Below are 26,227 nucleotides of genomic sequence, written 5' to 3' on the forward strand. Positions count from 1 at the left end.
TTATGGAAATATAAAGTGATAAGTAGTCTGTCCACAAATATGGGAAGCAAACTACATCCTAAATTGAGAGTTCTATGTATAACCATTTTACCATGACCCGACTGCTACATCCATTAGACTAAATTTCATGCAATCCTGCATTTTCATTCTCCTCTAAAACTAACATTTACCATTACCACCAAACAAACACTGAGAATAAGGCATCCATGAGGTAATAATTATAAAATAAAACATTATTGTGTAAAAGGAAATTATCCATCTATTTTCTTACCTCAGATCCCTGTGACTAATACAACAGTTAGATAGGACGTATATATGCATTAAAGAAAGCACCTACTTCATGAACGTCTGAATCGCTGCACGGATGGAACTAGTACGAGCAGAACGATGATGCTGATTAAGCGAATGGGGTCCACTCCAGACAGACTTCTGGTTGTCAGGGAATAGAATTCCACATAAGTCCAAGAGAACAGGATTTTCAAGATGGAAGTTCTTTAACGCTTCAACCTTTTTGTGCTTTTCTAGTGATTCCTGCAACAACATCAATCTGTAAGTAATCACGCAAACACAAACCTTCAGCATTTAAAAGGGTCGAGCTTCTAAATTAGGAAGTTCTGATCTACTGTAAGTTTTATGAAATAAATATATAATAAATAATATGTAAATCTTTGTCTGTTTATATAACTCCCAAACTCTAAGATTTCCTTTCAATTCTAAGTCGAAGTCAGCGCATGTGTCTGTTAAGAACTCAAATCAAATTCAAATAAGTTTGTGTTGCTGTTTTGCAGATACACTTTTTTTAAAAATAAGTTTAAGTTTTGCGGATATACTCCCATTAACATCTTCTCTTTAATATACAGGCAGGATTTCTGGGGGTAAAAAGGGGGAAGAATTAACAGCAGAACCATGCTTATTTTCTAAGCATGCCCAATAAGTTGGTAGTTTACTCAATAATTATTCACATTCCTATATGCATTCATATACATTGAAATGGCTTAATATTGATAACTCGCATAATAGTAGCATACACCTTACTTTGGGAGTAATGGGTGAGTGATCAGGTGGGACGGTGTAAACGAAGGAAAGTGTGGGCATCCCCCACCACGAAATTGCCAAACAATTTGTAATGTTTATTCAAAATTAAGGTTCATAGAACCGATGCCAAATACAAATGATTGGAATACCTTATGTTTCTGTTGCTGAACCGCTGCACTTTTGGCTTCATGTCTCATTAATGAATCTTCTTTCTGTGTATCAATTAGGACCCCAACACCAGACTTCTCCACAATTCTTAGCTTAGGTTGTCTATCAAGGTCCTCCCCTGATCTATCACCAAACTGTGGCTGCTCTGGCGTTTCATTCCCATCTTTCTTTTGAATCTCCATCTCATTCTCTTCCTCTTCTTCCTCCTCCTCTTCCTCCTCCTCCTCTTCTTCTTCCTCCTCCTCCTCCTCTTCCTCCTCCTTCCCATGCTTCTCCTCTGAAGTGTTAAGCTTCTTCTCCATAACCTCCAATTTCACTTCCTCTACTTTCTCTTCTACCTCCGCATTTGCATCTGTATCTAGTGATTCAGCATTGGATGATGAATCTTCAGTACAAGGGCTTTCCACAATTAGAGATTTCTGTAACAGCAAATGCAAACCAAGTGTTCATAGTTTTTATGCAGCAACTGAATAATTTTGTGATAGGTAACAGTAACTGAAAATAATTATATAAACAAGGAACAAGAGTCTTTAGATACTTTGGTCCTGTAAGAGTTTTAGAAGTGAAAAGTTGGTTTTCTTTTCTAATAAAAAGTATCAAATGCCGAGTGATGATGAAAGATCATATATCAGTCAAAATATCCGAAATACCAATACTGGATCCTTTCCCCTCCCCATCTCCCCTTCTCTTCAGTGACATAACACTGGATCTCTTCCAAACTTACCAATACTTTTTTAAAAGTAAAAAATCTCCTTCACCTCTACATATGATTCACTGACACAAAGTGAAATTTAATCACCTAGCCAAGAAAATTTTGAATTAAGTCATTGGTCAAACTTAATTGTACCTCTTGCTTGGTCTCCTGAGCATAATTATTATCAGTAGCTCCTATATGGCCTTTAGCAAGTCGAGCATTCTCCTCACGCTCCTTCCTGCGGCGCTTTAGAACACATATTGCACATAAACAATCACTTTTATGGCGCCTTCTGCAAATAAGAACTTCAGGCTATAAGAAACGTTTTACACTATTCAGCAAGGATACAACACTAATTGGTTTGGGTTTTTCTTTTTTCCAGGTCTGATTTGGGTTCTTTAGTATCTTAGCTAATAACATGGCTGCAAGTTTTAAGATTTCAAGTACTTTATGCGAGCTAGACTGATCATTGATTATTTATAAGTGCTCCATTCCTCCAAAGGCTACATATTTGTCCACAAACTCTGCCCTTCATCTCCTTGTTTTTGAAAATTCTTAAAGTTCCATCCCTTAGCTGAAATTTCTGGGTTCTTTTGTCCAATAACAACCTATAAACAACCTGAAATCATAGTGTTCATTAAGAGTTTATCCAACCATGAAATCGATTCCACTTTCCCCTCAATAATGAATAGACCATATGAAACACAGACTGATGATTACAGTTGTGGACTAACTGAAGTATTATTGACTACATTGTTCCCTTATCAGTTCTATGCAGCTATTATATTACCTACTCCATATTGATAATCAACCGCTGGATCCACATGGAGCTGGGGAGCATAAAACTCTAATAGTTACTGTAATGTATATAACAGAAACTGTGTTATCAAAATTAGAAAGTTATTGGCGTAAACACACCCATGACGTTTTCCTGTCTTCTGCTTTGATTGACCACCTTTCACTGGAACTTTTCCCAGACTAGACAGCACAACGTCCTCCACTTGGATGCTTTCAACCCCTGACAGCAAGGAAATATAGAGTGCAAAGACTGTTGTCAGGAAAATGAAGGCTACCATCCATACAAAAGAGCAAGACGATGCCTCATGTGAGGGAATGAAACAATCATTAACGGGAGTGAGCCTAGAAAGAACCTATTTTGTATTTGTAAATACAAATACAAAACAGGTGGGAGGCTGTGGTAGGAGGTTTTATATCAGGTTTTCTGGTGGGAACTACTAATAATGGCTCTACTTCTATATCACATTTGCTTTTTGCTGATGATACTCTTATTTTTTGTGATGCTGTTGGGGAACAGATTCAAGCTTTGAGGGCTGTCTTGTTATGTTTTCAAGCCGTTTCCGGGCTAAAGGTGAACTTGGGTAAATTGGAGTTGGTCCCGGTGGGAGATGTGCATAATATTAACAATTTGGCAGTATTATTGGGGTGTAGAGTTGCTTCTCTGCCCAGAAAATATTTGGGTCTCCTGCTGGGGGCGTCGTTCAAGGCAACATATATTTGGGATGGGGGTGGTTGAGAAGATTGAGAAAAGGTTGGCAGCGTGGAAAGGTTGTATTTATCAAAAGGGGGTAGAATCACCCTTATAAAGAGTACTCTTTCTAATATCCCAACTTACTTTCTTTCATTATTTCCTTTACCAGTTGGAGTGGCTAATCATATTAAAAAGCTGGATAGAGCTTTTTAGTGGGGTGGTTTGGGAGAGGAGAGTAAAAGTCCTTTAGTAAGCTGGAAAAAAGTTTGATGTCCGATTGCTGATGGAGGCTTGGGGGTTTGTAATTTGTGTAGTTTTAATAAGGCATTGTTGGGGAAGTGGTTGTGGAGATTTCATAGGGAAGAGGAAGCATTGTGGAGGAGGGTGATTGTTCGGAAGTATGGAAGTGATTGGGGGGGATGGGGCACTAAGAGCACTCTCATTGGAATAGTTAAATTAAAGTACATTTTTGATGAATGTAAGATGAATTTAACTTTTAGCTATTCCATTTATATAAATCTCCACATTGGAATAGCCATTTTTTCATTATATGACAATAAAATAATATAAGATGAATTTAATTTTGACTATTCACATTAAATCTCCAAATTGAATTATCCATTTATTCATTATATAGTAATGAGTAATTAATAATTTTGAAAATTTTTTAATTTTTTTAACTATGAATTTATTTTATTTTATCATATTTTACTATTTATAATATTATATATTAATTTGTAATTGTATTCTAATTATATTTTTTCAATTGTCATTTAAAATGGAGAGAGAAATAATTAATATTAAAAGGAGAGAGAAAGAAATAATATAAAAAGGATTTGATGAATGAATAGTGTGTTCCAAATTTAGAAATTAGTTTGGATATTACTGTAGCTATATTCCAAATATTTAGAATATAGCTAATTCAATGTAAGCAATTTATTGACGTAATAGCTAAATTCTCATTGGATTTAGCTTTTAGCTAATCCAATGAGAATGCTCTAAGGAGAGTAGGGGGACTTATGGTGTGAGTTTATGAAAATTTATTAGAGGATAATTTTGTGAAACAGGTCAAATTTGTTGTACGTGATGGATCAAGAGTTCGATTCTGGTTTGATGTTTGGTGTAGTGAGAATGCACTGTTTAGAGTTTTTCCGGCTGTTTTCAGGTTGGCTGTTAATCAGCAGGTGTCAATCTCAGAGTTGTTGAGTCACTCTATTGGAGAGGTGCATTGGGATGTCAGATTTTTCAGACCTGTCCAGGATTGGGAAATTGAGGAGGTTACTGATTTTTTCAGATTGTTGTATTCAGTGGTTATTAGACGACATGAGAGGGATCAAATGCACTGGAGATTTACAGCGTCTAAAAAGTTTTCTGTTAGATCATATTATAAGACGTTATCCGATCAGCATTGCATCTCTTTTCCTTGGAAGAGTATTTGGAAGGCTCATGTTCCGTCAAAGGTTTTTTTTTTTGTTTGGACATCAGCAATTGGGAATATTCAGACAATTGACAATTTGAGAAAGCGTGGAATGATTGTTATGGAGTGGTGCTTTATGTGCAAGAAAGCTGCGGAATCAATGGATCATCTATTTATACATTGTAATGTGGCTAAAGTGTTATGGGATGGTGTGGTTAGAAGATCCAGACTGTCCTGGTTATGCCAAAATCAGTGGTAGACTTACTCACATGTTGGACTAGACTTCATACTTGCTCTCAAGTGGCAGCTGCGTGGAAGATGATTCCTTTGTGCATTATGTGGTGCATTTGGTTGGAAAGAAATGAGAGGTGTTTTAATAATAGGGAACACAATGTAGAAAAACTCTGGAAATTTTGTATGTGTTCCTTGTTTAGTTGGTGGAGGGGCAGTACAAGAGTTTTTGTCCTCGTTTTTCTAGCTTTAGAATGTATTTAGGTGTTTCCTTTGTATACTTCCTATGTACGTGGGCTGTGCCTATTGCATTTGATGAATAAAATTTTTACTTATAAAAAATAATAATAATTCCAGATTAAACCCCCAAAAGAAGGCAAACGTATCCTTATAATAGAGGCTAGCTTTTTGCCAAATGACTACTACCATATAGGCACATGATAAGAAAGACTTATCTATTCAATTGCCCATCATATTTTTATCTATATTTACTAGGCTGCAGATAAGAGCATAATGACAAAACTCTTACCCTTGGTTCCTCGCAGTTGTTCACCGTATAAACCAGCAGCTGTCCAATACTTCATGAAATTCTTCTTCACCCGCCGCATAAGGTCCAAAATATAGTCACCCTTATTGTTATACCTATTACAGTTTTCCCAAATGTACTGTACATCCTTATACACATCCTCCGAGTTCTTGTACTTGACGCCATTTTCAAGATTGCTGCATATCGTTCCAAAATCCATCGGTGTATCTATGACATCAAAATAATCCTGGTTCCACCCCCCCCCACCCAAACAAAAAGAAAACCCTAAGTAAAAAATCATTTCATTTCAACCAATAAAATAGAAATAATAACATACAGCAAAAGGGTGGTGGCATAACAGACACTCACACGTGCGATTCTCTGCCTGTGACATGACTAATGTACAAAACAGAGTAACAATTATCATTTGGTAATGCACTACACTCTTTTTAAGTTCCAACAACATAACAAGACAAGTTTTGTGATATACAAATATTCATTCATAAACATGATGGGTGCTAAAAATGTAAATAAGGAAGATTAAGATCCCCACTAAAATATGCACAGAACTTGTAATTAAGTAGCAAAAACTGAATAATATATGCGTTAGTTCTGTGGTTTCTCTCACTGGCAAAGAACACCTGAAGAGCTACAAAAGCTTTTCTCTTATTACTGATCTCTTCTACCGTGTTCTTGATAGCTTTTAGATACAAGAATATTTAAGGACCAAATGAAACAAACAAGGACAAAGAAGAATAGGTTTCAAATTAGTCCCTTCAGGGCCAAAGGGCCATCAACGACTTTAATGAGCAACTATATTCGTACTTACAGGAATTCCCAGAGCTATAGGATCCACAGGGACATTGAAAGGTTCGGCCGCATCCATTTTCATTACCTTCTTTATCACCTTTGGAAGGGAAAATGAAGACACTAATAAGCTCATATGCGGAAATTAAAGAAAATACAAAGGTACATTTAAAATCTATATAAACAAAGATTCATGCTGACTTTCCAACATACCATCAAGGCAGTGTCTAGTTCTTGCTTAATATATCGAGTATCCTGATGAAGTACCTTTGGTTCCTCCTGGTGTGGGTTTTCACCCTGTACCACTACAGCACTACTATGATAACCACCTGAATTGTCCAATACCTTTGACGACTTAATCTTGATACTCCCAGCTCTTTTAGCTGGATTTCCCAAAACACCAATAGGCAATGAGTTTGCACTATCCTCCATTTTCTCCATACCCATGCCTTGTCTTTCCAAACCCAGTTGCTGGCTACTCTTATCTGTATCACTTTGCGTGGGTGCATCAGAAGAAGTATGTTGAGCTTCCAACGTCTTACTTGTCCTCAGCTTCACTTTTACACGTCCAACTGACTTTCCCACTGCTTTATCAATTGAACCATCAGGCTTAATACTTGCAACATTATGTGGTTGATCAGTCCCCGTTGAAGATGGCGTATCAACCTCCATTCCAGAGTCATATTTGGTACCATTACCATACCCATCCAAACCAGAATTATCTTCCGTATTTACACTCACAGCATTTAGAGATGCCTCATTCTTAACCACCACCGGAGGCCCTTTTGGCTTTCCTTTCTTGTGCCCGCGCTTCCGCTTCATATTCCAGGAGTCAAACAGTCACTTTCTTCTTATGAACTACCAAATAAGGGGAATAGATTCCACTTCATTACAACAGATAATATATTGTTTACCAGAAAGTACTAGATACTACATAAAAACTGTTCAAATACTACATAAAAACTTTCAAACCCGGGTTCCTGAAGGAAACAAGTTCAAAGATTACCTAGTTTGGGTACTGAGAGTACACTATTATTTATTATTTTATTATTACTTTTCACATACTTTTCACTACTATTCAATATTTTATCATTATTTTTTCACTATTATTTACAGAATACCTGAGAATACCTCACTACCCAAACGCAACATAAATTATGTATGGCTGCATCAAAACCTTGTGCGTATTCTAGCATAAACCCCCAGCTGCAATCTTATAACCCTAAAGAAAACAGGGTACTTTTTTTGACATTACAAGCAACCAGACATTGAGCCGGATAAGAAAACTTCTCATTTTGATTCAGTTGGACGAAATTCGAATCTTATGAACAAGATTAAAGAAAATCCTAAGATAGCAGGTTTTTAAAAAAAAATATGGGCTTTTTGTGGATATTTGATCATGAAACTCCGCTCCTACCAACAACGCTAAAATGTTTTCTTGAACTAACAAAAAAGAAAAAAGAAACAAACCTACCGTGCCCACTTTTAGCCTTTAGGCGTAAAACGTTTCGGAGAAGACAAATTCGCAGGGAAATTTTGAATTGAGAAGAATTAAATTTTGAGGTGAAAAGGGGTAAACTTTCGTTGAACCCAATTAACAAAAACTAGAGCTTTTAAACCCTCCAGTGAAAAAGTTGGCTTCTCAAAAAAAAAAAAAAAACCAAGAAGTGAAAACAAATACAGGACAGAAACGAAGAAACCCTAGAATGGACTTCAGAACGTGTAGAAACAATGAAACATAGACAAAACTTAGAACCAATTGTCATAATTCATATCTAAGCTCTGTGATAGGGAAGAAAACGAAATTTAAGTTCTCGTTAATGCTATTGAAGATCCGAATCAAGGTCCGTCAAAAATGCGAGAATAACAGGCCGTTTAAAAATCAGAGGGAGGGAGGGAGGGCAAGAGAAAGAGTACCTCTGAGAAATCTAAAGCGATGACGTTGTTTCCGTTAGTGCACTTTACATTTTTAAGTTTCGGAGCAGGAAGTGAGACCGCCAGAAAAGAGAGAATGAAATCTAATGCTGAATTACTCTAATAATTTCCTCGGAGTTTCAAGCATTGCTACCGTCATTAAACGCTATTTTAAAGTTTTTTAGGGGATGCGATATTTTGACATGTGTTGATTTGTGAATTCTATTAAAATGTAATTTTTTAAAATTAATATTTAAATATAAATAAGTAGAAATTTATGAAATAAGTTTGAGATATATTTAATTTTTTTTATAAAAGTTTAAAAAATAACGAATGCTATTAATAATTATTTTGAAATAGGTTGAGATGAGGTTGTCTTCCAAACATATCCTTATTCTTGTGTTTTTTTTTTCTTAGTTTTAATTTTATTAATGAAATTCTAAACTTTAGGAAAGGTTAAAATGATTGTAGGTCTATTATTTTCTAAAAATAATATCCATTCGTGCATCCGATTGCACGTGACCATTTTAAGAGCAACTATTAAAAATCCTCCAATATATCCATTTATCTTAATCCAATAGAGTAAGTTTATTCATTATTCTATGATTAGATAATTAAACATTTATTTATTAATTAATTTATTGTTAAAAGAGTAATGAATAATGTTTTTCTGTTGGAAAATATGGTATGATGTTAAACTTATGACATCCTTAATTTGGACCTCACCTCTTCTCTAATGTCGTAACGTGAGTAAGTTTTTGCACCCACCTTCCAGAAGGGATTGTTAACAAATTCTAATAGTCAAATTTCTGATGCGAGGCCCATAACAAAGACGGGCCGACACAAGAAAGACGGGCCCTAGAACCAAAAGTAACAAATTAAACCCGGCCCATTATACAAATCCAAAGCCATGATGGCCATGGCGGTGAAGACCACCCAAGACTTGTGCCAACTCGGATGGCATCATCTCGATTCTCCTCTACCTATACTCAAAACAATCAAATATTCTATCCAACCCCCGGTTCCCTGACCGCACGCCGCACTCCTGATGTGCCGAACCCGGTTCTATCCCACGAATACTCCACGTCACGGTTTATCAAATACATTTCCCCCTTCAGCTTCAATCTCCCTCTTCTCCCTCTATCTCAGTCGATGCATACCCTTCTCACTCGTTCTCCCTCAGTCTAAACTCGACGCATCTCCCTCAACCTCTCACCACCCACATTCTCTCTCAGACCTCTCAACTCTCCCTCTTCTCCCTCTCGAACCTCAGAGTGAACTCTCACACTCATTCTTTCTCACCCCAATCAGTCCCAAACCCTAGAAAAATTCAGCAACCCGAAGCCATTCTCTCTCTCGCCCCTTTAAACCATGCAAGCTTAACGTTTTAAGACCTAATTTCTTTCATTTTCAATAATAAAAAGGTTCAAAGAGGTGATGGTCTGAATCATCCATATTGTCATTAAGGGCACAATAAGAATTAGACTTTGTTGTCAGCTTTCCAATCTTGGCTTATGAGGCAAGGTTAACAGCATTGCATTTCTTGGCCATAATATGATATTTAAATATAGTTTTTATTTGATTTATTTCCATTACTTTATTGTATTTAATACATCATATATTGGAATTTCATAGTAGTGCTTCATTCCTGTATGATTTACCATATGGGGATCCCTTTAGTTAGTGAAATATCTCCAACAATATTTTTTTGAATGACAGATCATAGTCTGGTAAATATTTAGTTCTCGTACACCAAGAATAGTTGATGCATTTTTCAAATTAGTTAGTATATAAAGTTCTCTGTTCATGTTATGTGGTTAACTTTGTAAGAATCTCTTCCCCTATACATTTATCAGTCTGTGTAACACTTCTTTCCATGAATTATGTGTACTGTAGGCCAATATGGGAAGGTGGGAAGTATGATGGTGATGAAAGCAACCTCATCAAAATGAAATGTTTAAAGATTTATTGATTTTGACCTCTAATTAGAATTTTCTTGCCAATTCCAATGGTTCAACTTACTCAGACTTTTTAAATTTTCCTCTTGAAGAAATTGGCAATCTTGTGGTGAGAATACAGGCTACTGGAGCCGACATAGTAAAGGTTGCAACAACTGCTGTAGACATCACAGACTCTGCACGTATATTTCAAATTCTAGTGCATTCTCAAGTAAGTAACTTATACACAATATTCATGCATAATGAACTTAAGGATTCTTTACTTTTTATTTTCCTCTCTTGGTTCCTGAAATCTAGAAATCTTTTGTTTCCAAACTCTGTGACTCTGTCCAATCTAACAAAATGTTTAAACTACTAACATGTAGTAGTAAACCACATAAGATGCATCATGAGCATGTGATACAACTACCTGCAAAATAACAACCTCTCAAACTCTAGCAACACTACGGATTTTGCTTCCCTCTTTGAGAAACCCCCAATAAAAAAGTTTGCAAGCTCTCCCTTTATTTGTCATATTCCTGCGTATTTCAAGGTATATTATTGAATGATTCTTCAATGAAATTGTAGGTCCCCATACTGACTGCAGGGGCCCAGCATGCATTCCTTATGGCATTTCAGCACATGCAGGAACCAATGTACATGCAGGACAAGCCTTTTGCCTCTCAGTGTTTGCCTCTCGGTCATTTGATAATTGGATTTACGTATTGTGACTATCTCAAGAAACTACTAGCTGAGGGCGTTCATGAAGATTTTCTGATTAATGGTGGGATCAATGAACTTCTCCTTGAACTTCAATCTGAAGGTATTAACTTCTATCTAGCTAAGATTTTTTATTTTTATTTCTTTATCTCCTATGAGCTTTCCATAATGATTTTACTGTCTATATTCTTCAGCTTAGAGTATTTTGGAGTAGAAGTTGCAGAAGGCATATGCCGAGTGGTTCCAGGCCTCGAATTATTCAAGCCAGCACAACCAAGTTATTGGACGTAGCTTGTATGCGTTGGTTCCATACCTCTCAGTAGCTTGTATGAGAAACAATATGTGTTGGTTCCGAGCTTGTATGCGTGGACCCCACAGGATTATGTAATTTGTGCCTTTTTGCTTATCTGCTCTTGTTTAGCTGAGGACAGATGGAGTAAAAAATATGAGAAACAATATGTGCCAACTGATTTATAAACACCATGGTTGAGAAGTTGCATTTGTTTGGGTTGGTTGATTTCCACATTCAGTATTCTTTCTTTATGTACTGCAGGGAATACTTTATTTCTGGGGTAGCGTATTCTGGGGTAGCCTACATGCCTTGCGACTCCATTGGGTAGAGTTCCAGACCAAGTTCTAACCAGGGAGATGGTTATAAATTCGAACCATTTTCATTTGGATTGCTTAGCGAGGAGGATGAATGACTTATACTGTTTGAGTTTGGTCATAGGCAAAAAAATAGGAAACAATACTGGGTTTATGAGCCACCGTTGCTATTTCATAGTATTGCTGAGTTTTTTTGGTAGGTGAATTTGACAAGTTTGTGGCATGTTTGAACCAAATGTCAATGCTACAATCAACCTCATTCTGCTATATATTGGCATGTTTCAAGCACATACACCGAACTCAAACTTTTAAATGGCATCAAGTTTAACTTGATCAACAGTAGCATTAACTAAGTTACATGGAATCCGCAAATATAAACACAGTTCTAAAATGGAAGTACCAAACAAGTGCAAGACAACCATCTGCCTAGACAAGTTAAGGAAGCATTAAGAGCTGATAAAAGTCTAGGAACTCCATGTCTTAATGCATATTATCTTTTGATATTTACAGCTGCTCTACTGGCATAAACCCAGTGCAGCCATGAAACTTCTTAATTTACTCAGTGGTGGTATGTATAGCAGCCACAGTTGAAACCATGGAATCCACTCCACCTGCATTATGCCTGTTGCCAGATGTTGGAATCCACTCCACTGCATTGATGCCAACTGCAAAATGCAGGCACAAAAACCATTAATCAATACAGATCTATCACTCCATCATTCTTAGCCCCTTCTCAATTAATCAGTATATAACACATCATACTGAAGAGTGGAAATTTAAAAAACAAATAATAGGTTTCAAAGAAAGGTAATTACTTGCAAGAGGGCCATTCTTCACCAAATTTTCAGCAATTTGATCTTCATCGATTGCAACAACGCTGAAGTTCAAAAAATAAAAAAGTTGAACGACGTACATCATTCATCCCTAATATTTAACACAACATCTACCAATACCTTCAAAATTATATGAACATAAACAACAATTAATGCAGCATATTTTTTTAGCTCTTTATGTCGTTGACATGACATAACTTAATATTTAAGATATATAAATATTAAATTATTTATTGGACCCACGTTTGAGGAGTATCAGGTGCATAAGCAAGATGAATAACTATCTAGAAATAGAAAAAGAACACAATCTATCATAACGATGGCCCCCAATTGCACTACCTGTCCATTCAGAATGATGGAAAATATGCATAAAAGTAATACAAAACAAGAAACTCACATGACATCAGTGGAATTTCCAAGAGACATTATACTGCACTGAATCAACGACGGGAATATAACACATGAAAGTGACAGGGAGGCAAACCTTGGATAGGGGTGTGTTCTCAATTTTTGGTTTCATTCCAACAGATGTTGTATTTGCAAGGATCATCCCATCTTCTGGAAAGAAATTTTCTAATTCAGCAAGAGTTATAGCTTCTCCTCCAACTTTACTGGCAAGTGGTTTGGCTTTGTCTAGCAGTCGGAAGAAAACAAATATTATTCTCCCACTTATCTTATAGGAGGATTTTCTATTCACCTCATAAGGCCACCACTATTTAATTAAGACAAAAAATAAAAAATACCTAATAAAATGAAAAAACAGTACCTGGAATGTCATCTGGGCTTAAAGAACTCTTTTCATAATACAACTAGTATTGAATTAAAAACTACAATGGGGCCTAAAATACCAGTCACTTGTATCTGCCAACTTCAACATAGATATCATTGTACATGCCATTTATGTTTTTAGAAGCCATAAGATAAATACCTGTCAGACCATATAAACCATAAATGTAAAAATTCTTACCATATGTTCGATTGGCCACTACGACTCTTGCTCCCTTTTCTTTTCCACCAAAAGCAAGTGCTTTTCCAGCACCACCAGCTCCCATGACGACAAACAGTTTACCAGTCAACGGAGAACCAGATGCTTGGCTTGCACCATTGGATGCTGCATATAAAAGCTGATAATTTAGTCCACCCACCCACTGAACAAATTTAAATAGAATATTGTGTAGCTTGTAATAAAAAATTAGACCTCGAAGTCCTTCCTCAATAGCTGCAATTGCTCCAAGATAGTCAACATTGTAATCCATTAGGTTTCCATCAGGTCTCTTGATCATGCAACCATTTACTCCAATTTCCTGTGGTTAAAATTGAAAAAGAAATCAATTAAAACACGCTTGACACTGAAAAAGATGGAAACAAGAGAGCCTTTCCTTCGTGAAAAACTAAATATCATGGTTCATGATGATATGGACAAGCAGTACAGTGGCACAAAGAAACAAATAAATAAATGTGTAAGGAAAACTTATTGAATACGTTGGCAATTGGATCTATCTCATCACAACAATTAAACCCAGCCTCCTTATGAGGAATTGTATAACTGCATTTTAATAACAATTGTTACATTTTGAAAAAGAATATAAATGAAATGATAAACTCACCTCCTCCTATTAACTTAAGCTTTTAGGACAAAATGTGAATAATAATATCAACAAATAGAACAGCCCCGATTGAAATCCTCGCGGGCAGAGAATATATATTATGCTGTCTAGATTATTAAAAAAAAAACACACCATAAGCATATAATCCTTCAGCCATCCCCCATACATCAATTCTCTGCCAGGTTGCCATCAATTCGACATTTTTAGACTTTATTTTCCTTTGAAACTTCTCTATTTGCCATCTATTCATAGTTTTAGAGTGCTATAGAACTTAAAATAACTTTACAGACTAACTACTTGATCATGAATGAAAGAATAAAACAAATAAAATCAAGAAAGTGAAAACATTTTTAAGTTCAATGAAGAGGAAAGCATACCTGCTATTTGGTACAAAGTGCTCATTATTTTGAAGTTTATAAAATGAGTCTTGTCTCGGCAAAAAGGGGGAAGGTATATGCTGAACCAGCATATCAGTAAAGCCCAAGGAATGCCCATAAAACTTAGCTACAAGCCACAAATGATCTTTCCCCTCCACTAGCCACAACTGCCTTAGATTTCAGCAGCAAATCTAAGGCATTTCAGCAGCAAACAGTTGCAGAAAATGACAGCCCCACCCATTCTCAATAAACTCTGATTATGTCAAAGTCTTGTGCAGAGAAGCTATGACCAAAACTCCCACCAACAAGACCACACAAAGGGATACACACGGCAGCAGCAAATATATGGCACAACAAGAGTCACACCAATTTTTCCTGCACCAAAATAAATTTCAAAACCATGAAGTTAAAAATCAGAGTGATTATACAGGCAAATGTTATTGAATAAACTATACTATATCATAAAACTAGCAGAGAACATTAACTATTCACCTTGAGAACCTAATATCTACACAGCATACATTTATTTTTCACAACCATGAAACAAGAATCTCATGTGAAGGATAAAAAAAACAGTTTCCACTTGAACAACATCAACACTTTCTACTCAAAGGCCCATGAGATAGCTGCTCAAAATTTATCTGCCCCCCAATGTATATTTAAGTGCTTCCACCAGACTTCAAATGCTTCCAGCAGATTTGCTCTTAGACAAAATGCCCACACTCGCATCTATCTTCCACCATAGTTCACAAAAGCTGAGATCTCCAAAATATACATACAAAACTCAGCGACAATATCTCTATCTTCCACCATACTTCACAAAAGGCTGAGATCTCCAAAATATAAATACAAAACTCAGCGACAACAGCAAAGCTAAGTTCCATCGGGCAAGCTTGGCATAGCCTATATTGAAAATGTCAACATTATTTCTGAGATTACATTAAAAACAGAAAAATATAAATAACAAAAAGGGGAAATAACACCAAAACCTGCTCATTGGCCGGAAGCATTGTGTTTTGTGTTAGAGTACTACACTGGGTTTGGATAACAACCTCATCAACAGCAGTACCGACTTCTGACACCGGGAGGTCAACATTGTCTTTAGGGTCGTCAAATAGATTCCTGTATGTCTACATTGGAAAATAAAATCAGTTTCATCTCTATCTTGAACAATATATGTATGTTTCTCATAATATCTACGGAAGTTGTCCAAGGCTATATGTAATACCTGTTTTTTCTTTCTCTTCCTTGTAGCCTTCTCGACCATCGGGACCTTTCTTCTAATTGGCGGTCTCCCTTTCCCCCGAACAACGTGCGGGCTTAATAGCTTCTTATCCTGATTGGCGACTACATTCTCTTTTAATTTTGTTGAACCGGACTCAGTCTCTAATCCTACATACTTATGCTCAAAGTCATCCAACATATGAAAGAATGCATTCACATGCTCATCATTTCGGGAGACACGGGTCGCAAATCTTAGACATCTTTGTACGATAAGGTCATAGCGTCGTGCGTCCGCATTGACCCGTACATCATCATAACTACTCTTAACCAGTGTGTATCTTCTCTTTAAATCTTTCCTCCATCGATCCAACACATATTTCTCTGGCAGCGCATGAATGTACTTCATCTGGCAGACTTTAAATGCATGCCTACAGAGAATCCCCCTCATCTCAAACAAGGCACACGTACATTGAACTTCGCATTCAGTTTCGTTAAAGTAAACTATGTACTTCACAATTCTGGACTGTCCATCAGGTGTAGAGATTTCTTCTAAAACATCGAAGGTGGAAATGCTACCTTCAGTGCCCACAAGTGAAGGGTTACATAAAAGCATCCCCCAAACCTCTGCTTGGACCTCTTTAAATTTTGCGTTCGTGTATAATGATTGAAACTGCCTCTCAATTTTGAATAGGGATACACATGGAATTGTTTGGTTACATGACTGGAAATCAGCTGTCGTCTCCGCCTCCACCTTCTTCCTCAAAGCATTATCAAATTGATCGACAAATTCTTTCAATGTCGTACCGGAATGCACATATCCATCGAAGAACGCGTTCATGCTTTCAGACCATTGAGTAGTGCTCATACCAGCCCAGAATACACCTTTTAAGTAGACTGGTACCCATAATGACCTCTCCGTATACAACCCCTGCAACCATGCATTGTCAATAAGGTCATATTTATGAATTAACTGACCCCACTTCTCCTCAAATTGTTCTATATTTTGTGTATCATAGACTGCACTCTGAATTGCAGTCTTCAATCTTGCGTCATATGCCGAGTGGGATCCCAATTTCTCCGGCAGTTTCCGCATTATATGCCAGAGACAATATCTATGTCTTGCATTCGGGAATACAATCTCAATCGCATTCTTCATTGCCCTGTCTTGGTCTGTTATGATTGCTGCGGGTGCCCGTCCATTCATGCATTCTAACCATGCCTCAAACAACCACACGAAGGTACTTGTGTCCTCGCTTGAAATCAAGCCTGCCCCTAAGAGTATAGACTGTCCATGATGGTTTACTCCAACAAAGGGAGCAAACGGCATCCCGTACCTATTTGTTAGGTACGTAGTATCGAACGTGATAACGTCTCCAAAATACTCATATGTGGCCCGACTTCATGCGTCAGCCCAAAACACATTCCTAACCCTAAACTCATCATCCACATCCATGACGGAAACAAAGTCATCATTCATTTTCCTCATTCTCTTAAAGTAGCCGTTTAGTGCTTCACCACCTCCTTTACTCATTCTTAAGTATCTAGCTTTGTCAATAAAATTCCTACAATCCTTCTCTTGGAAAGCTAAATTCTCAAACCCCCCCGCATCAGTCACAAGTGCTTGAAAATTTTTATTCATCCGAATACCCGCTCTGTCATTCAAGTCAAGCATTCTCTGACTATATTCATCCAAATGTTTGTGAGATCTAAAAAATCTTGATTTTTGTGGACTAACTGTGCTGTGATTGTGAACAAGATCAACACTGGTCAACACCCATACCCCATTCACAAACCGGGCATTTATCTTTGCCTTACAATCAGTTTTTGTCGTTGGCCGTGGCTTTGATAAATTACTGTGGCTAGGATAATACTTCCCGCCACGTGCACAACCAATTGTCACATACTTCACACTCCCATCCAGATCTCTCTTCGTTCTTCTTATGATAACACCAAAACCCTCTTGTTTGGCGTATCGTTTGTAATAGTCTAAAATCTCTTTATCAGTAGCAAAGTGCATACCAGCGTTTGGAGGCTCAACTCTATTATCATTATCTGAGACTTCATTCATCCCCTCCGCGTTTGGCTCTATATTTATGTCGGATGAAGTTCCTGACAAGAAAGATTGCATGGTTAGTAAAAATTGTATATTTACTATATTTAGTAGATGTTAACTGATATGCATGTAAATTTAGACCTTCTAAATTCTGATCAGCTACAGAATTGGATGGCATAGTTGGCACACGCGGTGGCATCGCCGAATGCTGCATATTTCGAGATGCACATTATTTAGTAAGGAAAATATGGAGGTACAAGAAACAAGCACAAAAATAAACTCAAATGAACTACCTGGGTTGTATCTTCACCTCGTGTCAACTCCTCCGGAATACTAGGTTGAGGGGATGGCATGGTTGGTCCAAAGGGTGGCGATGCGAGATGCTGCAAAAAATTTTTGCTTAGTTACAATGACTCAAACCCACGCATTAAACAAAATCAATATCCATTCTACACTATACCTGGCTACCCCAAGCATATGGAAATGGATGTGGATATGTTCCTGAGAAGGAAGATATCCACATGGTTAGGAACAATATAGGCTTTGTCTAATATATTTAGTGGATGTTAACTGATATGGTTAAAAGTGTACCTCCTAAATTCTTTTCAGCTATAGAATTGGATGGCATAGTTGATGACTCACTTGCGCAATGTGGGTAGGGCATAGTTGGCACACATAGTGGCATCGCCGACTGCTGCATTTTTCATAATGCACGTTATAAGATAAGGAAAGTACGCACGTACAAGAAACAATCATACTCAAATGAACTACCTGGATTGTATCTTCACCTCGTCTCAACTCCTCTGGATTACTTGACAGAGGGGATGGCATGGTTGTTCCAAAGGGTGGCAGTGGCAGATGCTACAAAAAATCTCTATTGTTAGCATGACTCAACTCAAACCCATGCAATAAAAAAAATCAATATACTAAAATAACTTTACCTGACTGCCCCAAGCGTACGGCTTTGGATGTGGATATGGATATGGATATGGATATGGATTTGGAGGCATCATATATGGCAGGTTATATGGATTTACATTTCCATAATATCCCTATAATATATAAATAACCAATGGATTAAGTAAATGCTAACAATATCCCAGGCTGCGATATTTTCAAATAACCAACTAAAGCATACCTGGGTTCCTGAAATCGATGTAGAAGGCCTGGGTGGCCTTCCATCTTCCTCTTCGCCCATCACGCAATTTATTCAATATCTATTGATGAAACAATATTATATCAACGTTTTAAGAAATCCCACAACCTATTATTGAATGGGTATCGAAGCTAAGGGCTGGAAAAAAAACTTGCATACATCCATCGTTACTCTTTTAAAATTTAAATGAAACTTGTTTTTATATAATGTGCTTGTTATAAGAATATTGAAATTTTAAAAACATATCTTCCATTTAATATATGAAACCCCATTCAATATATGAATTGCTAGCGTATGTGACATGTTTGTCTTTGTTAGAGTTCCTATAATTCTCACTTATTAAAGAATTAAAAGAAGTTCCTATAATTCTTGGAAGCAACATAATAGAGGACAGTGAAAAAATTAAAGACTTCAGACTCGCATTACCCAAATGCATCTAATAGTCTAAACTGTTTCTCTAGACTATCCCACATTTGTTTATAAACTAGTTTTCCATTTACTTGCACAAAGGCAACAAACAACCCCATCCAACTAAACATTAGTGGACCAATTTATTTCACACAAACTATTGTGCAGAATATATAGCCTCATGAGTTCATCTATAAGGATGGCTTAATGGGACCAAATTGTTTCAAAACATAAATTTTTTTTTTCCTTATATGTAAAAAATCCCATAACTTCTAAAGAAAACAAATTTTTATTAGAGAAAATAAGGGCCAAATATTTAGCATTCACAACCAGTTGACCACTGCTTGCAATATCGATAGTGTCTCTATAAATATTTTCAGATGTTATCAACAACCCAAAAGCTCCACAAAATACAAATCAAACAACATAACCATATAATTGGATATTAACTTGAATAATAAGTTTGAATATTTGTAGTATACAACTAGAAATAATTTTCAACGATGGGCACCGCTCAAACAGAAGCTCTCAGTCACAATAAAGAATAAAATCTGATAGAAGTGCAAAGAATGACAATTCTCCACTATTTTCCCCTACGGTATACCTTTTTTGACTTTTTTTGTAAATTGATACTTACATAAAAAGAGAACTAGAGATTGAATAATATTATCTAATGAACAACACATTTGGAAAAGGTCTTTTTTTTTTTTTTAATATGGATTTATAAATACCCTAAAAAGACATGAACTTGATGATAATGATATAAGAGGATAAGGATATCTAGTCAAAGAAAAAAACAAACAAACAATAAAGATGTTTGAAATATCATTTTGAAATTTTTACTTGGAGAAGACAAGCAACTGCTCCTGATTGGGCATGTTGAAAAAACAAAATAAAATAGAACAATATCAAAAATCAATTGGGCATAGTCTGCCATAGTGGAGGTGCCGTTCAAATACCTCCTATCTATCTCCTTCTTGTTGGTGGGTGGCTTACGCAAACATGGGGCCAGAGTATCTGTACAGGATGTTGACAACACAGATTAAAACAGGAATGGATCTCCAAGAAGATCGGAGAGATGCAACAACAAAAAGAGAAAAATAAAAACCCATTTTCTTTTATTTTTTACCCTTGCAAACGACCTACAGTGGCTCTCGGCAGCAGCAACCCAATGGAGGAGCCACGCACTCGGTGGATTTATATAACATCACTCGGTGCCGCCGTGATGGAGCCACGCACTTCCGGAGTGATGGAGACGCACGGGGCTGGCAGAGGGTGAGGCCGGCGGCGAAAGGACACCAGCTGGGGGAGTGGAGGAGAGAACGCGGGAGAAGGAGACGAAAGAACGCGGGGAACGACGCAGGACGCAGACGGGGGAAAGACGCAGTGGTAGACAAGCAACGGCAGTGGCTGACAGCGTAACGTGGAGGCTAAGGTACGGGATTTAAGAAGGAGGTGGGGGAAATTGAAATCAAACTAAAAAGAGAAATGCACGTTTTCATTAAAAAATAATAATAATAATAATAATACACGTCGGATGGAGTGCGGTGGATGGGTGAACAGTAGACACCTGTATAGTAGAACTCTAAAACAATTTCGTTTCGTAGGTTTGTTTCTTTGTACGCAAATGCCAAAAAAAAAAAATAATAATAATTCGCGCGTGTTGTTGGAAAGTTTCACCATTTCGGAAGTGGGTCTCCATGAATTTTCCCACATTATAATAAGCGGAAGGTTCCTCCCGTTGGGACCGAAGAATATGCAATTCAATTTCTTCCTCGAAAAAGAATATTTAAAAAAAAAAAAATTCAATCGGAAATGTCAAACTTGATGTACAGACTTATCGTTACGACATTATAATTAACGTGACGCGTGAGAAAACGAGTTTTTGAAGAGTTTCACCATGTGAAGAGAAAAGTTGTCAACCTTGGCTTGCTCTTATTATATATTTTTTCATCAGTTATTATTTATAATTCTACATTTTACAACTTATAAAAAATATTCTTATATTCAATAAAAATATATTCATATCCTATAAAAAGTTGTAGATTGAATAGTAATTTATGCATAATAAATTTTATTATATATATATATATGTTCTTCTTTTGTCTTAACCAATAGCAACAAGAAACTCCACGGAAGTAACATGGGCACGCCTAATTCGTGTTCAACAATCAACCTCACAGCCCTTCTATATATATATATTTATTTGGTCCCAAAGCATCCCCACATCCTCCACTTCTTGTTCCATTTTCCCCAACTCAATCTCAATATTCCTGAAACTCCCCACCGTCACCCCATTTTCCATCTCTATATATACAACTACATACCCAAGACTTGCCACCATACATTAATATATATATCTTCACCACAACAAATGTCTAGTCTTAGACCAAGATCCGCAGCCACCAAGCAACCATCCTTAAAAGAAACAAACAACGACGCCCCAACCCCCTTGGCTATTGATACCGACTCCGATTCCTCAAAAGCCCCACTACAACGCCAGCCCTCTGTGCAACAGCGGGCAACGCAAACCCTGACAAGCACAGCCGCCAACCTAGCCAACCTCCTTCCCACTGGGACCCTCCTCGCCTTCCAAATCCTCACCCCAATCTTCACGAACAACGGTGCTTGTGACTCTGCCACGCGCTACATGACACTCGTCCTCCTTGTCCTCCTTGCCCTGTCATGTTTCCTGGCATCATTCACCGACAGTATCAAGGCCTCGGATGGACGAGTCTACTATGGCTTCACCACCTTCAAAGGGTTGTGGCTGTTTGATTACCCGGACCCTTCGGGCGCAGGCCTGCCGGATTTGAGCAAGTTTAGAATAAGGGCGATTGATGGGATTCATGCGGTTTTATCTGTGCTGGTGTTTGGTGCTGTGGCTATGAGGGATAGGAATGTTTTTCAATGCCTTTATCCACAGCCCGGGCAGCAGACTCAGGAGGTTTGGAACATTGTTCCAGTTGGAGTTGGGCTCATTTGCAGTCTCTTGTTTATGATTTTCCCCACTTCGAGACATGGTATTGGGTACCCTGTAACACCAGGCAATTAAAATATTAATAGATCTCCATTTAATTTTATTTCTTTTTTGTAAGCATTTTGATTTTATAGCCCATTTTATTCTAATTTACGATCGAAGAAATTAATTTGTGTATTTTGTTTTAATTAAGATACAAGATTAGAATATCATGAATCACTTCTTGATCAATTCAACGAATTTCGTTAAGATCATCAATTGGGTTGTTGGTGCTTGTTCTTGTGTTTTTGTTTGAATATTCTCATGATCTCTACAATTGTTGGTCAACTAAGAACGTGGGTTGGAATCGAATGACTGGATCAGATCTAGAAAACAGGAAATCGTCAAATTTGAACTGAAGATATATCATCTCCGATATTGAATTATATATATATGAAGGCTCACCTAATTAGATTAATATTCAACATGGAAATTATGATCAGTCAAATAATGAGATGAATATTATATATATTATTGCTTGCAGGTTCTATATATATATATATATATATATATATATATATATATATATATATATTATTCCCGAATAGGTGAATTATTCTGCCACCAACTATATACTTAAATATAATATAATATATATACTTTTTCCCATCATTAATCTGAATCATTATATATATATATATAGGAATTAAGCTCGATCAAGACTAATATTGCATGTACGTAGGTATATCTGCAATATTATGATCTTGCAGTGCACCAAAATTCAATCAATCGGATCTGGCGGTAGAGATCAACGTCACAATATTGACGCATCAAGCTATGGTTTGGTCAATTTTATAACCATTTAATTTATGATCAGTTTGAAATTAAGTTAGGCCTCGTTTGAATTTAGAGTTGATCTCAACTTATCTCATCTAATTATTATAACTTTTTTAAATTTACACACAAAATATAATAAACAATTCAACTTTTTCAAATCTCAAAATAATAATAATATTAAAAAATAAAATTCTAACAATATATTATATATTCAACTTCATTTCAACTGATGATTTCATATCAACTCACTATTCAAATCTAACCTTAATCAAATCCTCACAGAGATGATCCTGATCTACTTAGAAAATGAATATGCAATTAACAAACTCATATATATATATATATGCACATGATTATCATTTTTTATTTTAAGCTCTCAAAAGTACTTAAACACGCACGTCGATCATTGTCTTTCCATTAATGATCTTAGTACTTAAATCATATGTATAATATTGGATTAATGGAGGAGATTTCCAGGATATTTACCAGGGCACATTTTCTGATGACATATATGCATCATGGAAGCTAGCGTACATATATACATATCCAACGTTCATAATCGCACGTTGAAACTGGAAAGGGAGACCAAACCTGCTTTCACTATTGGAAAAAAGAAGAAAGAATCTCAAAAAGATCATTGGGTTTTGGTGGACACTCTTGAAAAGTGTGGCAAATTTGGCTCATAGATCAAAAGGAAAAGAAAAGAAAATATGGCAATTAATTTGCAGTTTTAAGTACATGCATGGGTTTGTCCTACGTACGTACCTAATTCGCACGAAATACTGAAGTTGTGTTTAGATATTGAAATGAATTGAGTTGAGATGATAAAATATTGTTAAAATATTATTTTTTAATATTATTATTATTTTAGGATTTGAAAAAGTTAAATTGTTTATTATATTTTGTATTGAAATTTAAAAAAATTGTAATGATGAGTTGAAATGAATTGAGAGGAGTTCATCAACCAAACGAAGCCTGAAACGTCGCGTCTTTCATTTAGTTAGAATAGAATGTTAAAAATGTTAAATATATTTAATAAAAATTTATAAAAATTTTACTTCTCCACTTATCAATGTTGAAAATCATAAAATTTAAAATTTAAAAAAAATTTAACAAAATAATATTGTAATTAAAGTAAAAATATAAGTAAAATTATAACTATATGTAGTTAAGTGCATGATGCCGAGGCAATATATAATATACACAACGTGGTCTCAACTGTTCCACCAAAGCATGCATAAAATATGGCTGTTCGCAGTTTGATCGCATGGGTTAAGTTGTCCTACCTTGGGCACGAAATACTCATGAATCGCTTGCTTGATTATAAAAATCTTGTCTGATCTATATGGTACTTTGGATTATATATCCAGCACTCTCCAATCTCATCTAAGCTAGCTAGCTAGCTGCAGCCTACTTAATTTCGATGCTTCATGCCATGAATTTCTAGGAGCTTATATATATATATATATATATGAGTGAATATTTTTAGCTATCTGGTGCTTAATTTTGGAGCACCCAAAGCACGAGCCTGCTGCATGCATGCGTGAAGAACAAGGATCTACATGCACTATGGTATGGTGTACATGACTTGTCAATATAGCTGCAAAATTCGAGGTATGTATACAATATATATATATATATATATATATAGAAGCATCAGTGCTATCATATATATTCTTCACATTATCGTCACGCAAGTGCAAAACTGTACTTTCCAATCAGCCACGATTGAACAATATTGAAGTCGTCGGCTTTATTATTTTAGTCATAAAATTATCGGAAACTTGAAGCCGGAAACGACTCATTCACTTCTTCCGAGATAACGATAACGAAATTGACAAGTCCCACTCTCGGCTTCGAAAGTCAGCCTCTCTTATCCTAATCCTCCCAATTAACAGGCCGCTAGCCATCAGTACTTTCTGTAGCTACAGCCTACAATTCACCACAAATGACTCCAAGTTCTTTCTCAGCTAGCCCGTTCCTTCAATTACTACAGACTCTCACATCAGACGGGCATGCTTTCTACCACCACCAACAAACCCCCATTTTCTGATCACGACTTCGGAGATCTTTTAAATTCGTCTTCTTTTCATTCCCAACAGATCTTTTTCCCTGATACCCAAATATGTCTAACCTTAGACCAAGATCCACATCCAAAAATCAATCATCCACTGCTGACAAATCCGCACCGCCGATCCCGTCACCTCCCTCCTCCGACACCGATCCCGACACCCCAATTAAAGCCCCTCTACTACGCCAAAAATCTTTCTCACAACGTGCCATCTCCCAAACCTTAGAAGGCACAGCCAACCTAGCCAAGCTCCTACCCACAGGCACCCTCCTAGCATTCCAACTTCTCATCCCCGTCTTCACCCAAAACAGTGCTTGCGACTCCGCCACTCGCCCCATGACGATCATCCTCCTTGTCATCCTCGCCGTCTCATGCTTCCTCGCGAGCTTCACGGACACGGTGAAGACATCGGACGGGCAAGTCTACCACGGCCTTGCGACCTTCAAAGGGATGTGGCTGTTTGACTATCCAGGCCCTTCCAATCCATCAGGCTTGCCGGATTTGAGCAACTATAAAATAAGATTCATTGATTGGGTTCATGCTGTGTTATCAGTTCTGGTGTTCGGAGCAGTAGCTTTGAGGGATAAGAACGTGTTGCAGTGCCTTTATCCAAAGCCGGGGCATGAGACTGAGGAGGTTTTGGACATTGTTCCAGTGGGTGTTGGGCTGATTTGCAGCCTGCTGTTTGTGGTCTTCCCCACCAGAAGGCATGGCATTGGATACCCTGTCACGCCAGGCAAATAATTATGTCATTTCATTGCAACCAGCAGCTTTTTCATCATCTACCTTGCTTTTCTTAATTTCTTGGTTGTTTTACTTTTTTGAAACATAGGTTGTAAGAGATGGCTGTCTTCTTCTACTTTTTCCCCTTTAATTTTGAAGAGCACTGCCAATGACTTGTATGACTTCTACAGTACTTCACACGTGTTTTGAAGCCTCGCAACCCTCACCAAGTTTGCAGCTTGTATTATTTTTTCGGCATTGACTTAATTTCAACCAGCCATGACATCAAGATTATCTCCATGCTGAAACTGTTAATTAATGGAAAGAGAAAATCATGTGTTACGTGTAAAAAACAAAAACCACATGACTATATATATATTGATACTTTCATCATTTATTTTCACCAACGATTTGACATACATCAACTGGTTAATA

The 26,227-nt window shown here is 36.8% G+C and overlaps 6 protein-coding genes across 10 annotated transcripts; 3 read left to right on the plus strand and 3 right to left on the minus strand.

Annotated features, from left to right (window-relative positions):
• Positions 1–123: 123 nt before the first annotated feature.
• Positions 124–8,418, minus strand: LOC108988891 (bromodomain-containing factor 2). The gene is made up of 8 exons (XM_018962273.2): positions 8,285–8,418; positions 6,581–7,225; positions 6,390–6,467; positions 5,564–5,807; positions 2,816–2,915; positions 2,051–2,189; positions 1,185–1,622; positions 124–531 (listed from the first exon to the last, which is right to left on the minus strand). The coding sequence occupies exons 2-8, from the start codon at positions 7,187–7,189 to the stop codon at positions 334–336; spliced, it is 1,806 nt and encodes a 601-aa protein (XP_018817818.1). The 5' UTR covers positions 7,190–7,225; positions 8,285–8,418; the 3' UTR covers positions 124–333.
• Positions 8,419–9,331: 913 nt separating this feature from the next.
• On the plus strand, positions 9,332–11,441 carry LOC108988894. Of its 5 annotated transcripts, none has more exons than XR_001995750.2 (5): positions 9,332–9,805; positions 10,178–10,236; positions 10,332–10,450; positions 10,807–11,041; positions 11,133–11,441. XR_001995750.2 is itself a non-coding variant. In XM_018962280.2 (5 exons), exons 1-5 carry the CDS (start codon positions 9,796–9,798, stop codon positions 11,135–11,137), a joined length of 393 nt encoding a protein of 130 aa, XP_018817825.1. In that variant the 5' UTR covers positions 9,336–9,795; the 3' UTR covers positions 11,138–11,441. The 5 variants fall into 5 exon arrangements, 2 of the variants coding, with proteins under 2 accessions (XP_018817825.1, XP_018817826.1); XR_001995751.2 differs by having other exon boundaries at positions 9,336–9,805; positions 10,178–10,206; XM_018962280.2 differs by having other exon boundaries at positions 9,336–9,800; positions 10,178–10,206.
• A 466-nt stretch (positions 11,442–11,907) lies between these two features.
• LOC109008010 (bifunctional 3-dehydroquinate dehydratase/shikimate dehydrogenase, chloroplastic-like) lies at positions 11,908–13,659 on the minus strand. Its single transcript, XM_035684791.1, has 5 exons — positions 13,576–13,659; positions 13,345–13,488; positions 12,862–13,010; positions 12,360–12,421; positions 11,908–12,209 (listed from the first exon to the last, which is right to left on the minus strand). The coding sequence occupies exons 1-4, from the start codon at positions 13,631–13,633 to the stop codon at positions 12,404–12,406; spliced, it is 369 nt and encodes a 122-aa protein (XP_035540684.1). The 5' UTR covers positions 13,634–13,659; the 3' UTR covers positions 11,908–12,209; positions 12,360–12,403.
• A 1,575-nt stretch (positions 13,660–15,234) lies between these two features.
• Positions 15,235–16,912, minus strand: LOC109007988 (protein FAR-RED ELONGATED HYPOCOTYL 3-like). Its single transcript, XM_035684075.1, has 3 exons — positions 15,590–16,912; positions 15,351–15,491; positions 15,235–15,264 (listed from the first exon to the last, which is right to left on the minus strand). The coding sequence occupies exons 1-3, from the start codon at positions 16,910–16,912 to the stop codon at positions 15,235–15,237; spliced, it is 1,494 nt and encodes a 497-aa protein (XP_035539968.1).
• Positions 16,913–21,431: 4,519 nt separating this feature from the next.
• Positions 21,432–22,454, plus strand: LOC108988853 (protein DMP5-like). Its single transcript, XM_018962237.2, has one exon. It carries the CDS (start codon positions 21,577–21,579, stop codon positions 22,255–22,257), a length of 681 nt encoding a protein of 226 aa, XP_018817782.1. The 5' UTR covers positions 21,432–21,576; the 3' UTR covers positions 22,258–22,454.
• Positions 22,455–24,718: 2,264 nt separating this feature from the next.
• On the plus strand, positions 24,719–26,045 carry LOC108988849 (protein DMP3-like). The gene has a single exon (XM_018962233.2). It carries the CDS (start codon positions 25,124–25,126, stop codon positions 25,811–25,813), a length of 690 nt encoding a protein of 229 aa, XP_018817778.1. The 5' UTR covers positions 24,719–25,123; the 3' UTR covers positions 25,814–26,045.
• The last annotated feature ends 182 nt before the right edge of the window (positions 26,046–26,227 follow it).

The sequence above is a fragment of the Juglans regia genome, chromosome 13, assembly GCF_001411555.2.
Source record: "Juglans regia cultivar Chandler chromosome 13, Walnut 2.0, whole genome shotgun sequence".
Taxonomy (NCBI): domain Eukaryota; kingdom Viridiplantae; phylum Streptophyta; class Magnoliopsida; order Fagales; family Juglandaceae; genus Juglans; species Juglans regia.

Bases quoted from the DNA above. Each gene is read 5' to 3' on its own strand.
- LOC108988853 (XM_018962237.2), top strand. From the start codon at position 21,577: ATGTCTAGTCTTAGACCAAGATCCGCAGCCACCAAGCAACCATCCTTA.
- LOC108988894 (XM_018962280.2), top strand. The intron at 10,207-10,331 runs GTGATGAAAGCA...TTCCTCTTGAAG, and splicing joins GGAAGGTGGGAAGTATGATG to AAATTGGCAATCTTGTGGTG. The intron at 10,451-10,806 runs GTAAGTAACTTA...ATGAAATTGTAG, and splicing joins AAATTCTAGTGCATTCTCAA to GTCCCCATACTGACTGCAGG.
- LOC108988849 (XM_018962233.2), top strand. From the start codon at position 25,124: ATGTCTAACCTTAGACCAAGATCCACATCCAAAAATCAATCATCCACT.
- LOC109007988 (XM_035684075.1), bottom strand. From the start codon at position 16,912: ATGCCGTTTGCTCCCTTTGTTGGAGTAAACCATCATGGACAGTCTATA. The intron at 15,492-15,589 runs GTATTACATATA...TTTCCAATGTAG, and splicing joins GGAAGAGAAAGAAAAAACAG to ACATACAGGAATCTATTTGA. The intron at 15,265-15,350 runs GTTTTGGTGTTA...TTTTCAATATAG, and splicing joins TGCTTCCGGCCAATGAGCAG to GCTATGCCAAGCTTGCCCGA.
- LOC109008010 (XM_035684791.1), bottom strand. From the start codon at position 13,633: ATGGATTACAATGTTGACTATCTTGGAGCAATTGCAGCTATTGAGGAA. The intron at 13,489-13,575 runs GTCTAATTTTTT...TTTTATATGCAG, and splicing joins TATTGAGGAAGGACTTCGAG to CATCCAATGGTGCAAGCCAA. The intron at 13,011-13,344 runs GTAAGAATTTTT...TCCGACTGCTAG, and splicing joins AGTGGCCAATCGAACATATG to ACAAAGCCAAACCACTTGCC.
- LOC108988891 (XM_018962273.2), bottom strand. From the start codon at position 7,189: ATGAAGCGGAAGCGCGGGCACAAGAAAGGAAAGCCAAAAGGGCCTCCG. The intron at 6,468-6,580 runs GTATGTTGGAAA...TCCCTTCCAAAG, and splicing joins AACTAGACACTGCCTTGATG to GTGATAAAGAAGGTAATGAA. The intron at 532-1,184 runs GTATTCCAATCA...ATGTTGTTGCAG, and splicing joins TTCAGCAACAGAAACATAAG to GAATCACTAGAAAAGCACAA.